The sequence below is a fragment of the Rhincodon typus genome, unplaced genomic scaffold (assembly GCF_021869965.1).
Source record: "Rhincodon typus isolate 14 unplaced genomic scaffold, sRhiTyp1.1 hic_rhity00000899, whole genome shotgun sequence".
Taxonomy (NCBI): Eukaryota; Metazoa; Chordata; class Chondrichthyes; order Orectolobiformes; family Rhincodontidae; genus Rhincodon; species Rhincodon typus.
The window spans coordinates 1-22282 of NW_025966537.1; the positions used below are offsets into that span (position 1 = coordinate 1).

Sequence of the window (22282 nt, forward strand, 5' to 3'; positions counted from 1 at the left end):
GGCCATCCTAAACATCCCATAGTGTTCAGAGATACGTAGATTGGGTGGATTATAAGGGGATAGATCTGGATGGGATGTCTGAGGGTCAGTGTGGACCTCTTGCTTTCTGGGGGCGGGGGCGGCAACCTGCTGCTTCACGGTTTTAAGATATTCAAATATTTGAAAAATTTGGATCTAGGGATGATCTTCTATTTGACAGAATGAAATGAGAAACATGGACAGTTTAATATTAGGTTGTCAACTGAAAATAGAAAGTCCAAGGAACTGTTTCTAAATTAAAGATACCTTTTATATTCAACTAACCTTAAGGATGTTAGAGAGAAAGACATGGTTTGGTTGAAAACCTTGAGTTCTTGAGAAAGATCATCAACGTGAAATATCTACACACCCAAATTTTTTTATATTCACTGTAGAATGTGGATATTGCTCGCCAGGCCAGTATTTATTGCCCATTCTTAGTTGCTTTTATGAAGGTGCTGAAGTGCTACCTTCTTGAACTGCTGCAGTTCATAGGTAGGCCCACGATTTTGTTAGGGAGGGAGTTCCAGGATTTTGTCCCAACAATACTGAAGGAGCAGTAATTTACTTCCAACTCAAGATGGTGAATGACTTTGAGGGGAATTTGCAGGAGGTGTTGCTCCCTTATATCTGCTACGCTTGTCCTTCTAGATGGTAATGGTCATGGTTTAGAAGTTGCTGTCTAAGGATCTTTGGTGAATTTCTGCAGTGTACCTTGTAGATAGTACAAACTGCTGCTACTGAGCTTCAGTGGTAGAGTGACTGAATGTTTGTGGATGGGGTGTCTATCAAGTAGGTTGCTTTGTTCTGGAAATTGTCAAGCCTCGTGAATATTGTTGGAGGTGCGCTCATACCAGCAAGTGTGAAGTATTCCATCATACTTCTGACTTGTGCCTTGTAGAAGATGGAAGTCTTTGGAGAGTCAGGAAATGAGTTATTCGCTCAGTATTCCTAACCTCTGACCTGCTGTTGTTGCCAATATTTTTCTGTGTCGTCAAGTTCAGTTTCTGGTTAATGGTAAATGCCAGAATGTTGATAGTAGGGGATTCGGTGATCGTAACACTATTGAATGTCATGGGGTGGTGGTTAGATTGTCTCTTACAGGAAATGATCATTTCCCGGCAGTTGTGTGGCGCAAGTGTTGCTTGCCCATGCTTAGCCCAATTCTGGATATTGTCCAGGTCTTGTTGCCTTTGGGCTGCTTCAGTATCTGAGAAGTCACAAATAGTGCTGAGCATCATGTGAACATCACGGCTTCTGACATTGTGATGGAGGGAAGGTCATTGATGAAGCTGCTGAAGATGGTGGGCCTAAGACTCCTGCTGACATGTCCTTGAGCTGAGATGACTGACCTCCAATATTACCATGTGCTAAGGGTTTCCGGTACTTTGTGTTTTTTTTTCTTTTAGATAAACAATTATTGAATAGAGAGATGTAGGGTTATAAACTGCAGAATCACTAAGGGCAAGTTTTATGGTTTTCTGCTGATCAAATCATTGTTGCCATCCCCAACATCTTTGATTCAGGATTTCTTCGCAAGACATATTTTTCAAAAATAGGCTGAAATATTTCTCAAGATTTTAATGATTTAGTTAAAACTATAAATGCATGTTAATTTCAAAGCTCCATTTATATCGGGTGCCCAGTATCATTTTGCAGATTATCTGTTTTGGCTTTGTCAATCCTGAACAAGTCCAAACTTTGCAAACCTGTCAGTCATTTCTGTCCAACTACACGATTGGTCAATCAGGTTGTCAATCAGACATCGCCCCATTGGTCAATGAGAGGGGGACGTGGGCGGGCGGGCTCCGCAGGTTGGATCGGTCTAATCAATTCTCTTTTAAAGAAAATTAGTTTTAAGCTTCAGGAAAGACTTGCGGTGTGAAATTGTCTTTGAGTTCGGTTTTCCAAAAGAGAGAACCAAATGGCTGGCTGTTATTTTGAATGGGGAGGTCACGTGACGGAAGATAGCCAATGAGAGAGGAGATGCTGCCGGCTCGTGTGGTTTCCCGCCAAATACGAGCGGCTGGCGGGAGGGGGAGGGGAAGGAGCGGGATTAACGGCAGCGGCTCGAGTATAGCAGCCCGGTTCGCATCGGATCATCTATTGACCGAGCCTGCCTGTCTGACGGCCACCGACACAGCGGCCGGTTGGCCGCCTGCCTGACTGCGGTGGCCCGGAAAGCATGCTGCAGCAACCCCCGAGCCTGGAGCAGAAGCAGGCGGCCACGCTAAGGGAGACCCGAGGTAAGTCAAGGAGTTGTGGGGGGACCGAGGCTCGGAGTTGGCCGCAAGGCCCCAGTCCGTGATTGGAGTGGGGTGGATGAAGGAAACTGGTTTGACACTGACAACTCTCCTCGATCCTGACAGACCGGGTGGGGGTCTCTGTTTGTCTGTCCCCCTCCATCCAAATTGATCCAATCAGAAATTCATCTCAACTTCCACGGCATTTTCACTTTTCTATTAGTACGTCTTATTTTAAGGCGCTGACAGGAAGCTTGCTGCCCGTGGCCCTGATTTCTCCTTCATCCAGCTGAGTTATAGAAAGGCGGGAGAGGCAGGAATCCTGAGTTAAATGGAGCGCTCTCCAGGCAGGACAGACGGATCGGTTATAGATGCTCATTCTTTAAACGGAAGTATCAATCTGAGCATTTATATTTAGTCAGTGTAAATTCCAGTTGTCAGTATTGTCTCTGAAGTGGTTCTGATCACTCTTGGGACTTTATTTTGCAGTTGTTTTTTCTGGGATTTGTAAGCAAATCATCTCTTCTGACCCCACAATGTTTCTTCTCACCACAACAATTTGTGCTGGATTCTTTTTTGTTTCTTCCCTCAGATCAGAGTTTTCTGCCTTAATGTTATACGTCGGGATTCTTTAATTCATAGACAAGGTGATTTTACAGTCTGCAATGAGTGAAGTTAATTGTCCAACTTTGAAAATTATTGTACAATAAATCCATCGTTTGAACATTAGCTACTTACAGTCTTGTTCACAACTGTGTGCAGCCGTTCATTGCGAGGATCTGAACTCCTAGGCGAATATTTGTGCACTGAGATCACATTGAATAATGCTTCACTCTGATCCATTCCATAGGTTAATCATAAGATAATTGTTTGAGAGACCCTGGTGCCCATGCAGAATAATACTGTTAAATGGAAGTCATCACTGGTTGCACTGCTGATCATTTTAAACATTTTATGTTGTGTGTTTTTTTTAAAGTAAGTTTGGAGATTTGCTTCCAGACTTGTGCTTTATTTGGAGTTGGGGGTGTGATGTATGCTTAGTAGGGAAGGGAAAGAGTCAACGTAGCTGCAGCAACGAAATGGTACTCTGAGTGGTAGCTATCTTTCTTTTAAAATGCTAAGGTTCAATCAGTAATTGTGGAAGAGTGTTGAGGATTTTTTTTTTGTGATGGTATTTCATTCCTGATTGGTAGAAGAGGCAGTGATGACCTTTGCCTCTAATTTTGTTACTGGAAGGTTTAGGTATGCCCTGTGTGAGCACCATTACCACCTTTTTGCAAATTTCCTGTGGGAACAGCTTGATGCTTTCTTCCAAGCAGGTGTTCTTTAAGATAAAAACTTAGGCCACTGTAGAATTTTTTTATAGCATAATTAATTGTTGTTGTTTACAGCAGTGTTTTCAATTATGTTGTTAGCATACTGACATTTTAATACCTATTTCTAGAAGATGTTAATAATATAATGGATGGGTGAACTAGCTGAATAGTAAAATGTTGGATTCCAGAAGTTCTATATGGGCTTGCTGTGTTTTTCAGAACTAATTAAGATGGACGTTTTGCATTTTATATGGAGGTCCTGGAGAAACGATATATATCTTTGCAACAATAGTTCAGATTTGGCAAGGCTAATGTATTTCGGATCAATTTTTACAATCTCTTGCAAACCACTTATGAAATTTTGAAGCTTCACTTCCACCCAGCTGTTAGTTGTTGCTTTCTTTTGCTGGTCAGCTGAGATTTAAAACTTCTCATTAGGATGCACTTCTTTCTTTTGAATTCGGTGGTAGTACTGGTGTAATGGTGCAGGGCATGCTGTGCCATTGTTCACACAGGGTAGAGTAATTTATTGATCAGAACCATTTTGTTGCTGAGGTATGTTTCTTCCATGTTCTTGACACCGTTACTAATAAACAAGTTGCTGCATACATGACAACCTGGACAGTGCTGTTTGAGACTCTGTATCCCTTTTGTGTTATGTTGGCATTTCAGAGAACAGACTTCTGTCAAATGGGCTGCTGATCAATTAGCGATGTTTGTGTCAAATCTTGCCCCTAAAAGCTTTGAAAATGTTTTCTGGACTACCAGCGGTTGCTCAATTCTTTGCTTCCAAAACATGCAATGATATTTAATTGTTTAAACTGGCCAATTGTTTTTGTACAGTTTTATATTACTGAATTGCATTTTTTTTTGTATTTGAGTGGCCATGCAGGAACAAGTCTATGCTTCAGATTATGCTTCACAAAGTTTCAAGGGGCTTTTGTGCCTGTGTTATACTTGCTATTGTACACAGCAGGGTAGTTTTTAAAAGTCACTAGGCTGAAAAGATTCCTGGTTTACACTCAATTGACAATTCACAAAGGCATTGTTGAAACTGGAATCCAAGGTTTGATTCTCTAGTTAACAATTTTTTATATTGTATAAAGTGCAGTGCTACATTAGTCACAATCCTGCGATGTTGATCATAGTTGCGTGATTGTCATTGAAATAAAAATTTGGGTGAACTAGTTGAGATTTTGTCAGGCATGTGGATGAAAACTTCTTTGGTACCACCCTGAAATATTCTATTCTGTGATTTGGGTTGCCCCAAATAAATTAATTCACCTATGTTCCCATGTTCTGGCCTTAAAAACACCGAATGAAGACGCTACTGCTTTTCTTCAAGGTGTTCATGTGCACTTTGCATGCTGGGGTTTGATAGGATATTAGGATATGTTAATTTATTGTCTGGATTATAGTGACCAAATTTCAACATTTATTCACTTATTCTCAAGGAAAATATAGACCACAAGGGCACAGTCTCAGCATAAGCAGCCAATTACTTAGATGTTCATTGGAGACATATCTTCACTCAGGCTTTTGAATCTTTGAAATTCACTACTGTAGAGGCTTAGGATGCCTCTATCATGTGTAAGGCTGAATGTGACAGATTTTTAGCTTATCAATGAAACAAGGAAATATGAAGGAATGTGAAGCTGAGTTTGATGTTCAGCAAGATTATATTAAATTGAGAGACTGGCTTCAGGGACTGTATGTTCTGTGGGCTTCAGAGGTACATTGGCAAATGTAGGGAGGTGAAGCAAATCCATCACTGCATAAGAAAATTATTATCTCGTAAATTGTGCACAAGCTACATTATAGTTTGACAGGCTGTGGCATCTTTCCAAATCCTGAGTATTCGTCTTCACCCTGTAAAATGATGACAGTTACTCAGCAATTGAGGACACTACCCCAACAATGTATTTGGTTTACCTGATAACCCTGTCTCAACTTTCCTGTAAAGGTTAATGGACAACACTTAAACAGAAGCTTTGTAGTTACTTTTATCACTGTAGGTGTTATATTGTATAGTTAATTTTGCAATTTTATTGAGTCTAAGGGAATCCTGAACTAGAGGGCATAGGTTTAAAGTGAGAGGGGAAAGATTTAAAAGGGACTTAAGGGGCAACTTTTTCACACAGAGTGATGCATATATGGAATGAGCTGCCAGAGGAAGTGGTGGAGGCTGGTACACTTGGAACATTTAAAAGGCATCTGGCTAGGTATATGAATAGGAAGGGTTTAGAGGGATATGGGCCTTATGCTGGCAAATGGGACTATATTAGTTTAGGATATCTGGTCGGCATGGACGAGCTGGACTGAAGGATCTGTTAACATGCTGTACATCTCTATGGCTCCATGACTTAGAAGTCCTAGTTTAAGATTGCCAAAAGAACCTGCATGTTAACCTTAAGACAGTTAAGAAGGCAACTCTGACTCTACTGTAGAGTACATTATGAACAATTTTTTTTGTTAACTTATTGTTGGGATTACAGTGACCACATTTCAACATTTATTCATATTGAAATTTTTGCATTCTGAATTTTATCTGTTATATTCTTCATTCAGTTATTCAATTCAAAGTATTTGATACAATTTATTTTTGGACTAAATTTCCAAAGTATTGTTCTTTGTTAATTCATTTTGTGTTTAGCATATCTGGTGAATTCAAATTGTCAGTGAACGATGTTCTGGTAACTAGCAATCTACCATTTTCTTTCATATCTTCATATTATTCAAAGGGTTTATGCAGAATTTTGCAGCTAGGACGTAAACAGTTAGAATTACAATTGATTGGCAACAAGGTAATAAAATTCTGAATTAAAAGGTCAGTAGAAACTAGCAATGCCATCTCCAAAGTTTTTGCATAATGTATGCGATATAAAGTAATTTTGAGCCCTGTTGTGAATTTTTCACAATATAATACTATATGTATTAATTATCTAGGTCTGTTAGAGTCTATTTTGCGCTTGTGGTGAGGGGAAGTAATCACATAATATCCAAACAGTCAAGTTTATCTCAAATAAAATCTTGAGGTGTGATATTACAATTTTTTTAAAAATATAGAATTACAAATAGTATAGGTTATATATTGTGGGACAATTGGGTGACAATTTATTTGAGAGAAAAATCTTCTCTTTTGTAATTTAATTTTCAAAGTTTACTTTTTACTTTTTCTTTGTATTTAACTTGTTTATTTTCTTTGCAGTAATGGAGGAGTGCAAGTTGAAAGCAGTCACTCCAGCAAAGAAACTGGTCCAAGGTAACTTCATATCTTGGTTATTAATATGATGCATTTTTGATTGATTATAATGGGTTGCAACATGGTTCTTTTTCAGTTTTGAGAAACTTGAGCTGTGTTTCACCCTCTGGAAACCATAATGTCTTCCATGATTGAACTCTACCCTTATTCTTTCATCCACTTGAACACTTGAATGAGTTTCTGAAATGAAATCCTTTTCCCATGTGGTGCTTTGTTTGGATGTCTAGTTTGTGGCTTTTCTCTTGCCCAACCCCACCCCCAGTCTTGTTACTGTGAAAATCTCTTGTCTTTGTACTAATCGTAAAGTACTTTTCAGCAGTGTGTCACTGTGTATGGAATTGTTAGTGGTATTGTTGTTTTTAATGGAAAACAATTTACCTCTGCAGCGAACATGGTCAAAGTGGCACTTGAGGACTAAGCATAACCCAAAAATAGCTGCATGTGACTTCACTTAACTTTTTTGTCATTTAATACTTAAATCTTGACATTGATGATCACAGGACAATTTAGGTGTTGCTACAATTGGTCGCCATCAAGCTGCACTTTACCACTATCCAGTATGGTAAAAAGTGCTTGTGTGGATGACTCATAGAGACAGTATAATATTCTGTTATTGCTTCAGGGATCTCCTAACCTGCTATATTTGCTCAGAGGTCACAGGAAAAGTAGCAACTTTCAGAGAAATGCCAACAAGCTGTGATACGTGGAGCTGCAGAGCAGCATGAATCTGTCAAAAGAAAAGTAATGAACTGGGAACCAGAGACAAATAGTTAGCCTTGCAAGGTTTTGTTCCTGTGTGCACACGGAGAGCATTCTTGGATTCTTTTCTCCCAGTAACTGAAGAGTAATGCAGTTAAATTTTGTGATGTTGCCTCTAGGAATATGGGCTTTAACTGAATGATGTGAAATTCTGCAACGTTAATTTTGTTAAGAGAGATACATCTTCATAAATTTATATAACTGGTAAAATTACCATAAAGCGTGGCATATACGTTGAGCTGACATAGCTCAACCTCTAGCATTTCTTGGCAGAAAACATACATCATCTGAGTTGGGCTTAATTTTATTTGAACTCCGTAATGTATGTTTTAATCCCCTTAATTCAGCACATGGAATCAGGAAGATGATACAGGCCAACGTACCCAATGAATGAACAGGAATTAAAGCACACCCACACAAAGCAGTGTATACACGGTGACTGAAGAACTGCATTGCTTCCTCTAGTGAAAACTGAAGTATGAAGCTGGTTTCAAGCTAAAATTTTCTAATCTGTCAAACAATTGGACTGCAGCGAGAGAATTTTGAATTAGTGTAAACTAACATGAGACTGAATGGAGGAAGAAACTGCCCTGAAGAAAATATCCCATACCAAATGTCCTTGTTCTTGAAACGCTAGTCACTGGCTTGATCTTGAGATGATTGTATCAGAATGAGTCCTTGATATTCCCCCAAATGGTATGTCATCACCAGAAATACAATGCTCATAGACTTCTGCTGGACCAAATCAAACCTCCAATCCAGCAAAGATTTCATAGTAGCAACCAGTTGGTGTAACTGCTGTATGGAAGGAAAATGTTAAAGGTTGTGGCAGAAGGCCATATTGTCCACAGACTGCCAAAGGATCTTGATGCCAGAATTGTCGGTTTCCATTTTTGGCACTGTTTGATAAATTCTTGGAAGTACTCATGACATATCCATGAATTTTTATCGATTTTTAAATTCAATTTTGCTGCTGAACTGGAGTGGAAGGGTTCAAATAGTCCTGAAAACAATAGCTTGTGATTCAAAATTGTATTTGCCTGCAAGTCAATGGAATTGAAACCCTCAATGAATTTCAAGTTTATCCTATCTTCAGGCTGAAAATCAAATTCCCTTCAGAATTTTTGTGCATTTCCATGATAACTGGATGAATGAGGATGGAGTGAAGTTTTCGATCTAGAATCAGCATCTTGATGGTATACACAAGGAATTAACTTTCTTGGCATGAAGAATGTGGAAACCCCTGGTAATCTAATTTAAAGGCTGTTGTGTCTGTTTAGAAAAAGCTGTTTTTAAATACGTGCCTGTACTGGGCTTAATAGTGGCTTCTTCCTCAACCAGAGACCAAAGCAACCCCATCTACCACCACTCTCCTCCGCTTGGCTGAATTTGTTCTCTCACTGAAAAATTTCTTCTTTAATTCATCTCACTTATGCCAAGTCAAAAGAGTAGCTATAGGCACCCGCACGGGTCCCAGTTAAGCCCACCTGTTTGTGGGGTATTTGGAACAATCCTTGTTCCAGTCCTACACTGGCCCCCTCCCACAACTGTCTTTCCAAATACATCAACTGCTTTGGTGCCGCTCCATGCTCCCGCCAAGATCTTGAAAAATTCATTCATTTTGCCTCCAATTTCCACCCCTCTATAACTTTCACATCCAATTCCAACACTTCCTTTTCTTGATCTCTTTGTCTCCATTTCAGGGAACAAACTGTCTGCTGACATCTACTACAAAGCCACTGGCTCCCAAAGCTAACATCGCTACAGCTTGTTACGCACCATGTCCTGCAAGGACTCCGTACCATTCTCCCAGTTCGTTCGCCTACGTCACCTGTTTGGGTGGTGCCTTCAAAAACAGCACTGCTGAAATGGCTTGCTCCTTCCATGACCATCGTTTCCCACCCACTATGGTTGACAGGGTCCTCAACTACATCCACCGTATCACCAGTGCTTCTGCCCTTGCCCTTTTCCATCACTCACAACAGCATGATCAGGTTCCCCTCACTTTTCATCCTACCAGCCTGTATGTTTAAAGGATCGTTCTCTGCCATTTCGGACAGCTCCACCGGAATGCCACCACCAAACACCTCTTCCCCTCACTCTCTTGACTGCATTTCGGAGGGATCATTCACTCTGGGACACCCTAGTCCATTCCATGACCACCAAATTTCTACCCCCTCCCCCAACATGCACACAGATAGGCATGCACACACATCCTTCCCATGTAACTGCAGAAGGTGCAACAGTTGCCCCTTCACCACCTCCTTACTCACCATCCAAGGGCCTAAACAGTCTTTCCAGGTGAAGCAGCATTTTGCCTGTACCATGTCCAATCTTGTGTGTTGTATTCGCTGCATCCAATGTGGCCTACTCTACATTGGAGAAATCAAACGCAGACTAGCTGACTGCTTTGTGGAACACCTCCGGTGTGTGCGCAAGCAAGACCCCAACCTTCCCATAGCTGGTCATTTTATTAGTGTCCTGCTTGCATGCCCATTTGTCTATTCTCGGCATGCTGCAGTATTCCAGTGAATCACAGTGCAAACTGGGGAGCAACATCACATCTTCAGATTAGGCACTTTACAGACTTCTGGATTTAATAATGAGTTCAACACCTTTAAATTGTGAACCAACTGTCATTTCTTCCCTTTCTTTTAGCTTTACCTGTGTTAGTATTCGCTGTTATCATGACCTGTCTCCTCTCCCTCACCCCAGTGGTAGTGTGTGCTCTATCAAGTCTGCCAGGTAGACACAGCATTGTTCTGCCACTCTCCCAGTCCGATCACTCAATCCGAACTATCAACATCTTGTCTCCTCCAGCAACCCACCACCACCCCCACCCCTCCCAACCTGGCAACTAGAACTTCAATCTCCCCACAATTCACTTCGCTGTGATGAAGAGTCATCCAGACTCGAAACGTTAGCTTGCTCCATCCTGATGAAAGCTGTCTGACCCGCCGTGATATCCAGCATTTGTTGTTTTCAGTACAGACTCCTGCATCTGCAGTAATTTGCTCCTTCATTTGAGGATCATGTTTCCAGATCTGATCCCAAGTGGGAACTTTTTGATGTTACAGCCAAGGTGACTTGATGAATTTGTTAAACTCTTTGCATGGAGGCAGAGATGATGAATTTGGCAGGTTAATAAAAGCTTTTTTTTGAATGAAGTTCAAGGTAGCCTAATATAATTCATTTATTCAATAAAATGTCTCTCAATTAAAATTCATTGTTGCATATTTCAAAATGATGAGCACCTCTAACAACAGTTCAGATTTACACTGCATTTAAGTTAACCCATTTTAACGAGTTAAAATGGCATGATGGTTCAGTGGTTAGCCTACCAAAAGTAATATCCGCTCTTAGATCTAGAGTCCAGGTTTAAGTATGAGTGGTTAAGTCGGATTGGAATAGCTGGTGGATTAGAAGCTGAGAATTGGAAGAAACATTCCCGTTCTTTTTTGTTTAATATTTTCAAAGTTATTCTTTTAAATATGCTTAATAGTTCAAACTTTTTCTGTTTTTTTTTTGTAGCACGATTGCCTTTCAAACGTCTCAATCCTGTACCAAAGCCAGAAAATGAACAGACTACTGATACTAAGCGGACAAAAATTTCTACTAATGCACCTGAGCAACTGGCGGCAGTCAAATTGATTGCATCTGATGAAGATGTTGAAAATGACTGCAAAATAAACTTGGATGGCCAAACTGGAAATTCTGCAACAGTGGATGGGGATCTGACTCCCTGCAAACTTGTTAATGGGAAAGGACCTCTTGATGATTTCTTGCAAACCACTGAGAAGAAGAATGCCATGGTTAAGATGCACACTAGTGAACACCATTCCACAATTGACTTAACATGTGATTCTGGCAATGAAGTTTTGGACAGCATAGACACAAGTATAAAACTTCTGGCTTGTGAAAAAGAGCTAAATGAGAAAACAAAAGTTGGTTCTGAAAGAAAATGCAACTGGTTTGGTAGCCTGAAGCCTAGTGAAAGTAAAGAGTTAAATTCTAAAAGTTCAGCCCCTGGGCAGATTAGCAGGGAAAGTAAAACTTATCAAGGACAAGAAATTGAAAGCAATAGCCCAATTGTGAACAGTGGGTTGAGAGGCAGAGTGCCAGTGGTGGTTTTAAAAGACATAATGGCTGACAAGGCCTGCTGGACTGGGAATCTAGAGAAGGGCATAGTGCAAGTAGGAGGACCTGGGGCATTTACAAATGAAAGCAGTGAGTCACCCATCAGTTCTCTATCAAGTTCTGTTTCGGCTACTGATAGCTCACCAGAAGCAAGGTCTCCAGCGGATGAAAGAAGTCCCAGATCTGCATTCTCAACATCTGGAAGCAAGGTTGATATAAAATTATTATTTTTGTACATTGTTATTTGGGGAAGTGGGACGAGAAGTGTTACCATGTTTAGTGCACTATTGAGAACCACATCCACTTGAACTGAGAAATATCTAGAAGTATAACTGCATGTTTGGGGAGAAAAAGCACTTTAAGCTGCTTAACAAAGATGAAGTGATTCTTTTAAAATGCAGTTTCATAACAAAAATTCATGTAAAGTTAATATCTGTGAGCATAAATCTTAAATGATTGTTTAGCAAGTTCTTTTTTACAATCGCGAATAGGACTAATTTTCAGTATATACACATTTGAGCCTTAATCATTAGCCAATATGTTCTTGTTTCTGACACTCATCAAATTTTAAGTCAACATTTGTTCTGCTTTTGGATGTCCTACTATTTCAAAGGGTAAGACTACTGGTTGATGATTGTGGCCTTTAGCTGCCACATAGGTTTTAAATATCTTTTTGTAGACAGAAAGGATTGAAAATTTCAATATGATTTCTATTATTCTATTACAGTCTGATTTCTATTATGAATTCTACAAAATAGTTTCTCGATTGTCATGTGAATCACTTTGTATCTAGCTGTCTGCCATATAATGCTTTTGATTGCATAGCCAGTCTAGATATAAAGATTGTGCTTATGAAAATTGGGCCAGTTGTCGGTGTTTCATAGGGGAAACAAAATGCTAAGCAAGCAGCAGGTTGGATGGTTTCTAAAATGGGACCCTGTATTTAAACTGCAAAGGTGGAATTAATCTATCAGACAGCAAGGAACATGCCTTATCGTACACATTTTGTTTTAGTAAGTACCTGAATTTTTCTGTTGCTTAGAATCATAAATTTAATGTCTATGTTTGGATTTGAGATGATAGTTAACTACTTCCAATTTCCTTGGCTGTCAGAAGCACTTCAGTGTTGCAGCTAATCTCTCAGTATTCTCTAGACCAGTCGAGAGATTCTTCTTAAATACTTGTCAAACTCGCATATGAGAGAGTTCTGTTTTCACTGTTGCTAGCTTGTCTTCATTCTTCCTCTCGTCAACTCTTCTGTCTGTCCTTAATAGTTTTATAGCAATGTCTATTTGTCGTTATCCTACTTGCACTTGACTTTTCTCCTCTCAGCCATGATAGATTTTATTCTTTAAAAAAGCTTACGTTTTGTGAAGTGTTTCTTCACAACTGCAGCATTTTGTTTTTCAGGTGAATCTAGTTTAAATGATTTTATAGCTATAAGTATTTGTCAGAATTGTGTTCCAACTTATACATGAAATTTGGACTCTTGTTTTATCCTATTTTCTGTATTTGTCCTTTCATAAAGATTCTGTACCTATAAATCTTTTCTCACCTTGAGGATCTCTACAGTTTATCATGTGCTTTATTTTGGCTTGTCCTAAAATGACTATTTTGCATGAGTCCACATCTGTCCGTTTCATAATTACTTCAGTATTAACAAATTGTAATATATGTTTTGTATTTATTTTCTTCTTGAAAACATCAGCTAAGAAGAGTTGGCGTTGGGACATTTCTCTGGAATTAATGCAGAAGAATGCTACTTAAGAATTCGGTATAATTAGACATCTGAAAGCCATTCACTGGGAGGGAGACAGAACCGGTCCCATTGCTTGTTTTCGCTTCATGTAATATATTAGAACATTGAAATGCAATTATCGAGTGGTGAAGGGGTAAAAAACATTTAGCACTGGCTACTTTTTAAAACTTAGAAGTACCACTTCTTAATTCCCACTTTTCAAATTATTGCTTCTCCAAGCTTGTGGCTGTTGCATGTGCAGATTGCCTGCTGCAGGCTGTGTTCGATGACGTTGCTCATCTCTTCTTTTTAATGTTGCGCTCACTCTTGCTCTTTCTCTCTTTAACCCCCACAACCTTGCCCAGAAAGAAAAGTCCCTTGTGAGAAAAATCAAACATAGCAAATGAGATCAGGTTCTGGAAAGTAACATTTTTGTTATACTAACCCCCTTGTAATTGTTCCCTTCCATTTTATTTGTATCTTCTACTTCTCTTTCTGTAGGAAATGCTTGTTTTTACACTTTTTTTCTTACTGCTATCATTGACTCACAGATTAGAGACTGTTCTGTTCCTGCAGCAAATTGGAAAAACATCAAACTTTGTGCTCACTCCCTTGAAGGGGCAAGGAGGAAAGAGAAGGACTTCTATATGTGCTTGTGTGAACCTTTTTTTTTATTTGCGTGTGTCGCTATTTGTCTAAACCCTTGTAGCAACCCACATACTCATTCCCTCGGGCATAGCTACGTGAGTGAATCTGTTCACCCTGGCAAAAGCAGCTGATCTGTAAGGGAGCAAAATAATGCTGCCAAGTTTTGCAATGAAGGAATGTATGTGACTTCCCCAGCTTACTGTTTCTTTTTATTTTGTTCTTGTCCCCATCCTCCTCTTCAAATGAACCAAACTGTAGGACCCAATTACAGTTTGACAGCAGTTATGTGAACCTGGTGTTCTTCTGCTGTCAAAACTGGCATTTGAGACTTTTTTCTTTCCCTTTGCTTGGATACAAATTAACTGCTGTGCATTACTATATCCCATTTCTGACTTTCACTATTTCAGCTCTACCACATGAGGGCATAGGTTTAAGGTGAGAGGGGGAAGATTTTTAAAAATGACCTGAGCAGTAAATTTTTCGTGCAGAGGATGTGTGTATGGAACAAGCTGCCAGAGGAAGTGATGGAGGTGGGTACAAGTACAACGTTTTAAAGGCATCTGAATTGATATTTGAATAGGAAGGGTTTAGAGGGATGTGGGCTAAATGCTTCAAATGGGACTAGGTCAGATTGGGATGTCTGATCAATGCAGATGAGTTGGACTGAAGGTGCTGTATTACTCTACAACTCTGTGTTTATATGTGCAATATTGAGTAGCAGTTTGTTCCAGCCAAAGAATCTTTTATCTTATATATCTGCATAGTAAAAATAAGTTAGAATTGTGAGCACTCCAAATGTAATTTATGATTCTGCTATTTGATTAGGTTAGCTACCCTGACGAGCTGTGTCTGCAATGTCCGTATTTAAAAGAAATGGCACACAAATTTTCAAATTTGAAAATGGTTCAGCAAAGAAAAATGAAGAACTAATCCAAAAGTAACAGTAGTTAAACTGAAAATGCAACAAAGGAAAATGAGACCAAAAATGCTAGAAGAAGCTGTCTTGATAAATGAGTATTAACTGAAAATGGGATCCACTTTTAAGTAAGAATACAGCCTTGATGTTGAACTTGCTTTTTCTCAAGAAAGCTAAAGTTGAGCCACTACCATAGACCATGAGTATTCCAGTGGATTACATCACTGTCATCGATTAAATTCAAATTGTTTATTTTCATCCTATTTCTGTCTCTGGAACACCAGGCTCATTACGTGAAGTTGAAACAACCACTTCTGAAATATTTTTATTGAGAGTTCCTTATGTTTGAATTGCAAAGATGAGAACTTACTGCTGCAGTTTTACTAGGCCTGTACTACCTGTCTCCTTCAGCTGACTTGTAATCCGTGACCTCTATCTTTACCTTTTTCCAGCTGTCTATTGTGAGGTAAAATTTTGTGCATAATGTGTGGTGGATGGTACTAAAATTATGAACAGTACTGCCTTTTTCTCAAAGCCTGTTATGACATACATTTGTATACGGAATTTACAAAGGCAAACTCTTTCAGTTTTGGAAAGCTTTGAGAAATGAAACATAACACTTTGGGATTCAAAGAAAAAAATCCATTAAAGCTAATTTCTCTTAAGAGTTAATCTTTGTGAAAATTGCCTTTTTCAAGCACAGAAGGTTGGTTATAAATAGAGCAAAGGCAAGAAATTAAGCACAGCAGTATCATGGTATTTCTATCATGAATCAATCTTGGATTTTGGGCATATTGTTGCCTGAATTTTCTATTTCGTTTCCCCAGGCTAAGTTATTGGTGTGACAGTATACTTAAGCTGGGTACGTGAGATATGTATAGCTGTTTTTGTTTGCGTGTGACTTGCTTTTCAAAGCAGCAAACCTAGTCCTGATAATCCAATCACTCAAAACATATTGACAAATTCTACTGCCATGCTGTATCAGCTGAGCTACCCTAGGAAATTAATAATAAAATAACGTATTGCCGGTTGAGCTGTATGTGAAAGGAGTTAATTACATTTGACACCCTTTGTCTTCATAATTGTTCACACCTGTGCTTTTTTAAAATTGTTTGTTAGTTCCAATGACAATAGTTACCTGACCATTGTGAAAATGATGCAAAATTTAATCTATCAAAGTCAGCTGCATTTGTAAGTTGGCTTGTTTCAAATCTACTGCTTTGATTTCATGCGACATTGAATTTCCCAGTAAATATCAAGATAGAACCAGAAGTAATGTAACCAAAAGTACAGTGCTTGCAAAACTGCTTTTATAACCAAAAGCCAGCATCTGACCTCAGGTTTCTTGGTCCTAAGCTGTGTGCTTGGAGAAATTGATGTAAATCTATTAGTAACCTGGAGAGGGTTCAGAAGAGATTTACCAGGATGTTGCTGGGAATTGAGGACTTAGGTTATAAGGAGAGCTGGATACGCTGGGACTTTTTTTCACTGAAGCATAGGAAGTTGAGAGGTAACTTTATAGAGGTTTATAAAATCATGAGGGGTATAGATAAGGTTAATGGCAGTGTCTTTTCCCTAAGGTGGAGGATTTCAAGACTAGGGATATATTTTTAAGGAGAGAGGAGAAAAATTTTAAAGGGCAGTTTTATTTTTAACATTTTGGCTCGTGTGAGGAATGAACTTCGAGAGGAAGTGGTGGGTGTGAGTACAGTTACAATGTTCGAAAGACGTTTGGTTAAGTGCATGACAGGGATATGGGCCAAGCGCGGGCAGATGGGACTAGTTTAGTTTGGGATTATGGTTGACCCGGACTGGTTGGACTGAAAGATCTGTTTCCATGCTTTGTGTCTCTATGATTCTATAACCAACACTCTCATGAAAATCTGGCAATGATGAGTATAGCAATCAAACATTGGCTTTATGAATTGAGACCTCAACTTTTTTTTTTCAAGGATGATTAAATGAAGTTAATTAATGATTTAGCTCTGACAATTTTATGGCTATCCTTTATGTAATAAAGCTGCAGATGATCAGTAGTAATTTTCCACATTCCTGTAAGTCTCTAAATTGGAATAACTTTTCTGTGACTTTTTCCATTGATGGTGTATGAAAATTTAAAAATAAACAATGGAGATGAAATGGAGTCAAAAGTTTATTATCTTTCGTTTCATCCAAAATACTTTGCAGTTGTACTCCCAGATCCAGAAGTTTCTGGAGTTAGGCCAGGATGGATTTTCAAACTTTCTGGTTTTTAAAGAAAATTATTGGAACAAAGTTTAAATAGGAATGGCCTAATCCACTGAAAAGGGGACTGTAAAACCAAGTGATGTGACTGTAGATCACATAAGGATAATACTCATGTCTTAACTGATATTAACTCCAGTGTGAGAGAAGTGAATTATGAACCCCTCTCTGCCTCCCCCATTTGTGCCAATCAACACAACTTGAAATGAGAAATGATCAGTTTTTTTTTTTCCCCACCTCATTTTTGGATAGTTGACTTTGGGAGAGCACACCTGTGTGTACAGTCATAAAACAACAGGCAATCAGTTTAGTGCATGCCCTAGTCTTGAATCTGACTTTGAAAGTAGTCCAATACTGATAAGGTTCACTTTTGAAGCCCAACTTTATCAGTCACGGTTTTATAATTTATGCCTGGAAGGCATAGTTTTTGCAGATGTAAACTATTTGCTATTTAAAGTTAGAATTGGGATTTGTCAAACTGATTAAGTCAGTTTTTTTTGTCTACTGTATATTAGACAGTACAATTTTATAACCTATTGTAACATTCTTGTAAAACAGTACTTTCAAATTAAATTAACCTTTTAAGGTGATTAGGTGATGGTAGCACTTCCCTTGGTAAGTCAGTAGGTTTAGGTTTGAGTCCTATTCCATATTTGCCTCTCAATATCATTTAGAATACCTGGTCATTGTTGTGTCATTTGCAGGAGTTCTGTGTTCAAATTGGTGCCATGTTTTCTAAGTTACAACTACCTGACTAAGTCTCAAAGTGCTTTTATTGACTGTAAAATGCTATGCAGCCTTGTTTATTTCAAAATATTACTGATGTGCAATATTGTTTTTAAAATATAGAATATACACGGTGAATAGTTTGCAAATTAGACTGGTTTGTTGTTGGAATTGTGCCAATTAACCTCTCTTGGGTTATGCATATAGATATTTTATTTCTGCACTTTAAAATGAGCCATTCTATTTACAGGTTACACAAACACCAAAGTTGCAGGGCAAGAGACTCAAGCAGCAACAGGTATTCAGATTTTCTTTTTAATTTACTGCCAGTATTTGAGCCCAAATGATGAGATGATGAATCATATGACAATGACTTCTTCCTGAATTTTCTCGCTTCTAATTTTTGTAATCTTTTTGCAGTTTGACATCATAAACAAATAAGGACATCTGCACCATCATGCTTCCAGTTGCTTTCCAATTTTAATGTTGGCCATCAGCATCCAGTCCTTAACCCCTGCCAAGTCGCTGCACAGTTTTCAAAATTTGGAAATAGAGTAATCCCACTGACACCATAGCTCTAATGTTGTGCAATTTAACAATGATACCATAGAGGACCTGTATTCAAAATCTACAGAAATTTTATTTGAGCAGCGTGCAGTCTGAAAGTTTTTAATTAAGATTTGGAAGGAAATTATTGAACAATGTGTAATAGTGTGCCTTAACATACAGTATTTAAAGCTTTTACAGCTAGTATACCTAATCAAACAACTTGGACTTGTGGAGGAAGATAGTTATGTGGAAGTGATTTCCCCCTATCAAGGTAGCATTTTGACAGTGGGTGGCATTAAGGAGCTGCCATCAGTGGGAATCCGGGAAAACTTTCTGCTGGTTGAGTTCTACCTCGCACCAAAGAAGATGGTTGTGGTTGTTGAAGATTAGTCATCTCAGCTCCAGGGCAGTGCTGCAGAGTTCCTGGGGCAGTGTCTTAGATCCAGTCATTTTTAGCTGCTATATCAGTTACCTTCCATCCATCATTAATGTCAGAGGTGGGGTTGTTCACTGGTGCTAACCAATGTGCGTTCATAACTCCTTGAGTATTGAAGCAATCTGTGTACCATTGCAGCAAGACCTAGACCATATTTAGGCTTGGTCTGATAAATTGAAAGCAACATTTGCTTCACACAACTGCTAGGTAATGACCATCTCCGAGAAAAGAGAATCCAACTATTGCTGCGTGATGTTCTTTGGCAATGCCATCTCTTAAATCTCCCACTATCAAGTTCCTTGGAGATACCATTGACCGGAAGCTGAATTTTACCAGCCATATATAAATACAAGAGCAGGTCAGAGGTTGGGAGTTTTAAAATAAGTAACCCACTTTCTGACTCCTTAAAACCTGTCCACCATCTACAATGGACAGGTCGTGAAGGTGCTGGAATATTCCCCATTTCCCTGTATGAGTGCATTCCAACAACAGTTGAAGCTCAACACCATCTGAAACAAAGGAGTCCATTTGATTGGCACCCTGTCTAATATCTTCAGCTTTTACTTCCTCCAGCACTTGACAGCAAATACTGCTGACTGAATCTTAAAAATTTGCTGCCACAACTAACCAAGGCTTCTTAGACAGCATTTTCCAAATTCATGACCCGTACCACCTAGAAGAGCAAGGGCAGCATATTTGTCGGAATGCCACAATTCCCTCTTCAAGTTATTCACCTCACTGATTGGAAACAACATTGCTGTGCAAAATTCTGGAACTCTCTCCTTACTCATAACTCCGACTAAAGCAGGTAACTCGCTACTATCACCGCAGAGACCATTAGGATTGGGCAGTAAGTGGTGACCAAGTCAGCAATGTCTCATATACCATGAAGAATTTAAATTAAAAAATACACTCAAAGAAAGGAAAGGTATAACTTGCATAGATTTTGTTCACATCAAACACCTGACTTGTTGACGTCTTTGCACATCTCTGTACTGACAAATTAGTGAGGTTTATGTTCTAACTGCTTTGTGATACATGGGCTCAGTAGATCTCAAAACTGAATTCCATTAGCACAGATTGTCCTTCCATGAGGAAACAAATGAAATGTTGTTCGTGGGTGTCGAGACCAATTAATATAGCCAGTTGCTTATTTGGTAAAGCAACTTCTAAACTCTACTTGTCAGGTTATTGGGATGTTCTGAATGCAATTAATTGGAATAATTGGGTTATATTTTGCTTACCATCTTGAGCCGATCTACAGTGAGACTTTTTTGTTCTATCTGCCATCTCAAGCATGTTTAGGCACAGTGCTTCCAGCTGTCCTGAAATTTCAATGCTATACTTTTGTTTTTCTCCATACTTAACCACTTTACATTAAGTAAGGATGAATTAGCTGGGTCCTTTCTCTCTTGACTAGAAAAGGCTGAAGTGCTTACCTAATCAAGGTCTGTACGACAATTAAGTGTTTTGATAATGTGGATACAATGAAAATCTCCCTATTTATGGTGAGAGAATAGCTATAAGTCATAAATATAAGATAGTCGCCGAGAAATTCAATAGGAAATTCAGAAGATAACGAGGTGTAGAGCTGGATGAACACAGCAGGCCAGGCAGCATCAGAGGAGCAGGAAAGCTGATGTTTCGGGTCTGGACCGTTCTTCAGAAATGGGGGAGGGGAAGGGGATTCTGAATTAATTAGAGAGCGGGGGGGAGGCGATGATGGGAGGTGAATAAAGGAGCACATAGGTGGAGAGGAGACGGACAGGTCAAGGAGGCGGGAATGGAACCAGAAAAGGTGAATGTAGGTGGGGAGTTAGGATGGAGGTTGGTCAGTCAAGGGAAGACAGACAGGTCAAGGAGGTGGGGATGAGGCTGGCTGGTAGGTAGGAGGTGGGGGTTGGTCAGTGGGGGGGGAGGAGCGGATAGGTGGGAGAAAAGACAGACAGGTCAAGGAGGCAGGGTTGAGCTGGGCTCGTTTTGGGATGAGGTCGGTGGTGGGGAGATCTTGAAGCTTGTGAAGTCCACATTGAGACCATTGGACTGCAGGGTTCCCAAGTGAAATATAAGATGCTATTCCTGCAACCTTCAGGTGGCATCGTTGGGGCGCTGGACGAGGCCCAGGATGGACGTGTCGTCCAAGGAGTGGTGGGGGGGTGGGAATTGAAGTGGTTCGTGACTGGGAGGTGCAGTCGTTTGTCACAAACCGAGCGTAGGTATTCCACAATGCGGTCTCCAAGCCTCCACTTGGTTTCCCCGTTGTAGAGGAGGCCACCTTGGGAACAGCAGATACAATATACTACATTAGCAGATGTGCAGGTGAACATCTGTTTAATATGGAAGGTTTTTTTGGGGCTGGGATGAGGTTGAGGGGGGAGGTGTAGGGGGCAGGTGTAGCACTTCCTGCAGTTGCAGGAAAACTGTCTCTGAGGAAATTCAGAAGAATTTCTTTACCCAAATACTTGGAAGAATGTAAAATCTGTTATCACAGGAAGTGGCTGAAGCAAGTACGCTGGAGGTGTTTACAGTGAAGCTGAACAGCCTAACCATGTTAAGGCAAAGCTTGATGCTAACTGAGGTAGAAGGGATAAATTTGGAGGAGGTGTAGTGGGATGTTTTGTTCTTTGTGTGATTTGGGTCTCTGCTCTAGTGTTCTAAGAACTGGAGTATGTTTCCAGGGTATTTTTCTATAAGCAGTGATTAACCTATGTGGTACCAAACTCTATAAACGTACAGTGTCTTTGTAATTTTTTCTTCGTTTGGATGTTTATATTGAACTTTTATTCTATGATTAAAGAAGATGGGACCTATAGTAGATACTTTTGAATGTTTTGTTGTTTGTTAGTAATGACTATGTTTGGTTCACGATGATGCTTTATAATTTCATTATGTTATAGGAGCGTGAAGAGAAAAGGCTAAAACTAAAAATAGAAAAGGAAGAGCGGGAGCGTGCAAGAGAAGAGGCCAGACTTGCCAAAGAACGTGCAAAGGAAGAAGCTAAGAGGAAAAAGGATGAGGAAAAAGAACAAAAAGATAAGGAAAGGAGAGAGAAAAAAGAGAAAGAAGAAAAAGAAAAAGCAGAACGGCTAAGGTTAAAGGAAGAAAGACGGAAAGAAAAACAAGATGCATTGGAGTGAGTTACTCCCAAAATAAATGCTTGCTAGGTGAATTTGGATTGTTACAGAATTCAGTTTATTTCAATAGGGTCTAGAGTCATCTACAGAATAGTTAACATCGGGCGAATTTGTAAAGCTTCGTGTTTAAGGCCAGCTCAATACTCCATCTTAAGC

At 39.4% G+C, this 22282-nt stretch overlaps 1 protein-coding gene across 1 annotated transcript in view; it reads left to right on the forward strand.

Annotated features, from left to right (window-relative positions):
* Window positions 1–2071: 2071 nt before the first annotated feature.
* LOC109922105 (chromatin assembly factor 1, subunit A (p150)) overlaps window positions 2072–22282 on the forward strand; it is a gene marked incomplete at its 3' end in the record, with an annotated part of 37587 nt that continues 17376 nt past the window's right edge. Inside the window, exons 1-5 of the mRNA XM_048592259.1 lie at window positions 2072–2264; window positions 6786–6839; window positions 11130–11944; window positions 18258–18305; window positions 21890–22125. Of these exons, the coding sequence (XP_048448216.1) occupies window positions 2204–2264; window positions 6786–6839; window positions 11130–11944; window positions 18258–18305; window positions 21890–22125 (1214 nt within the window). The remainder of the gene's footprint in view (window positions 2265–6785; window positions 6840–11129; window positions 11945–18257; window positions 18306–21889; window positions 22126–22282) is intronic.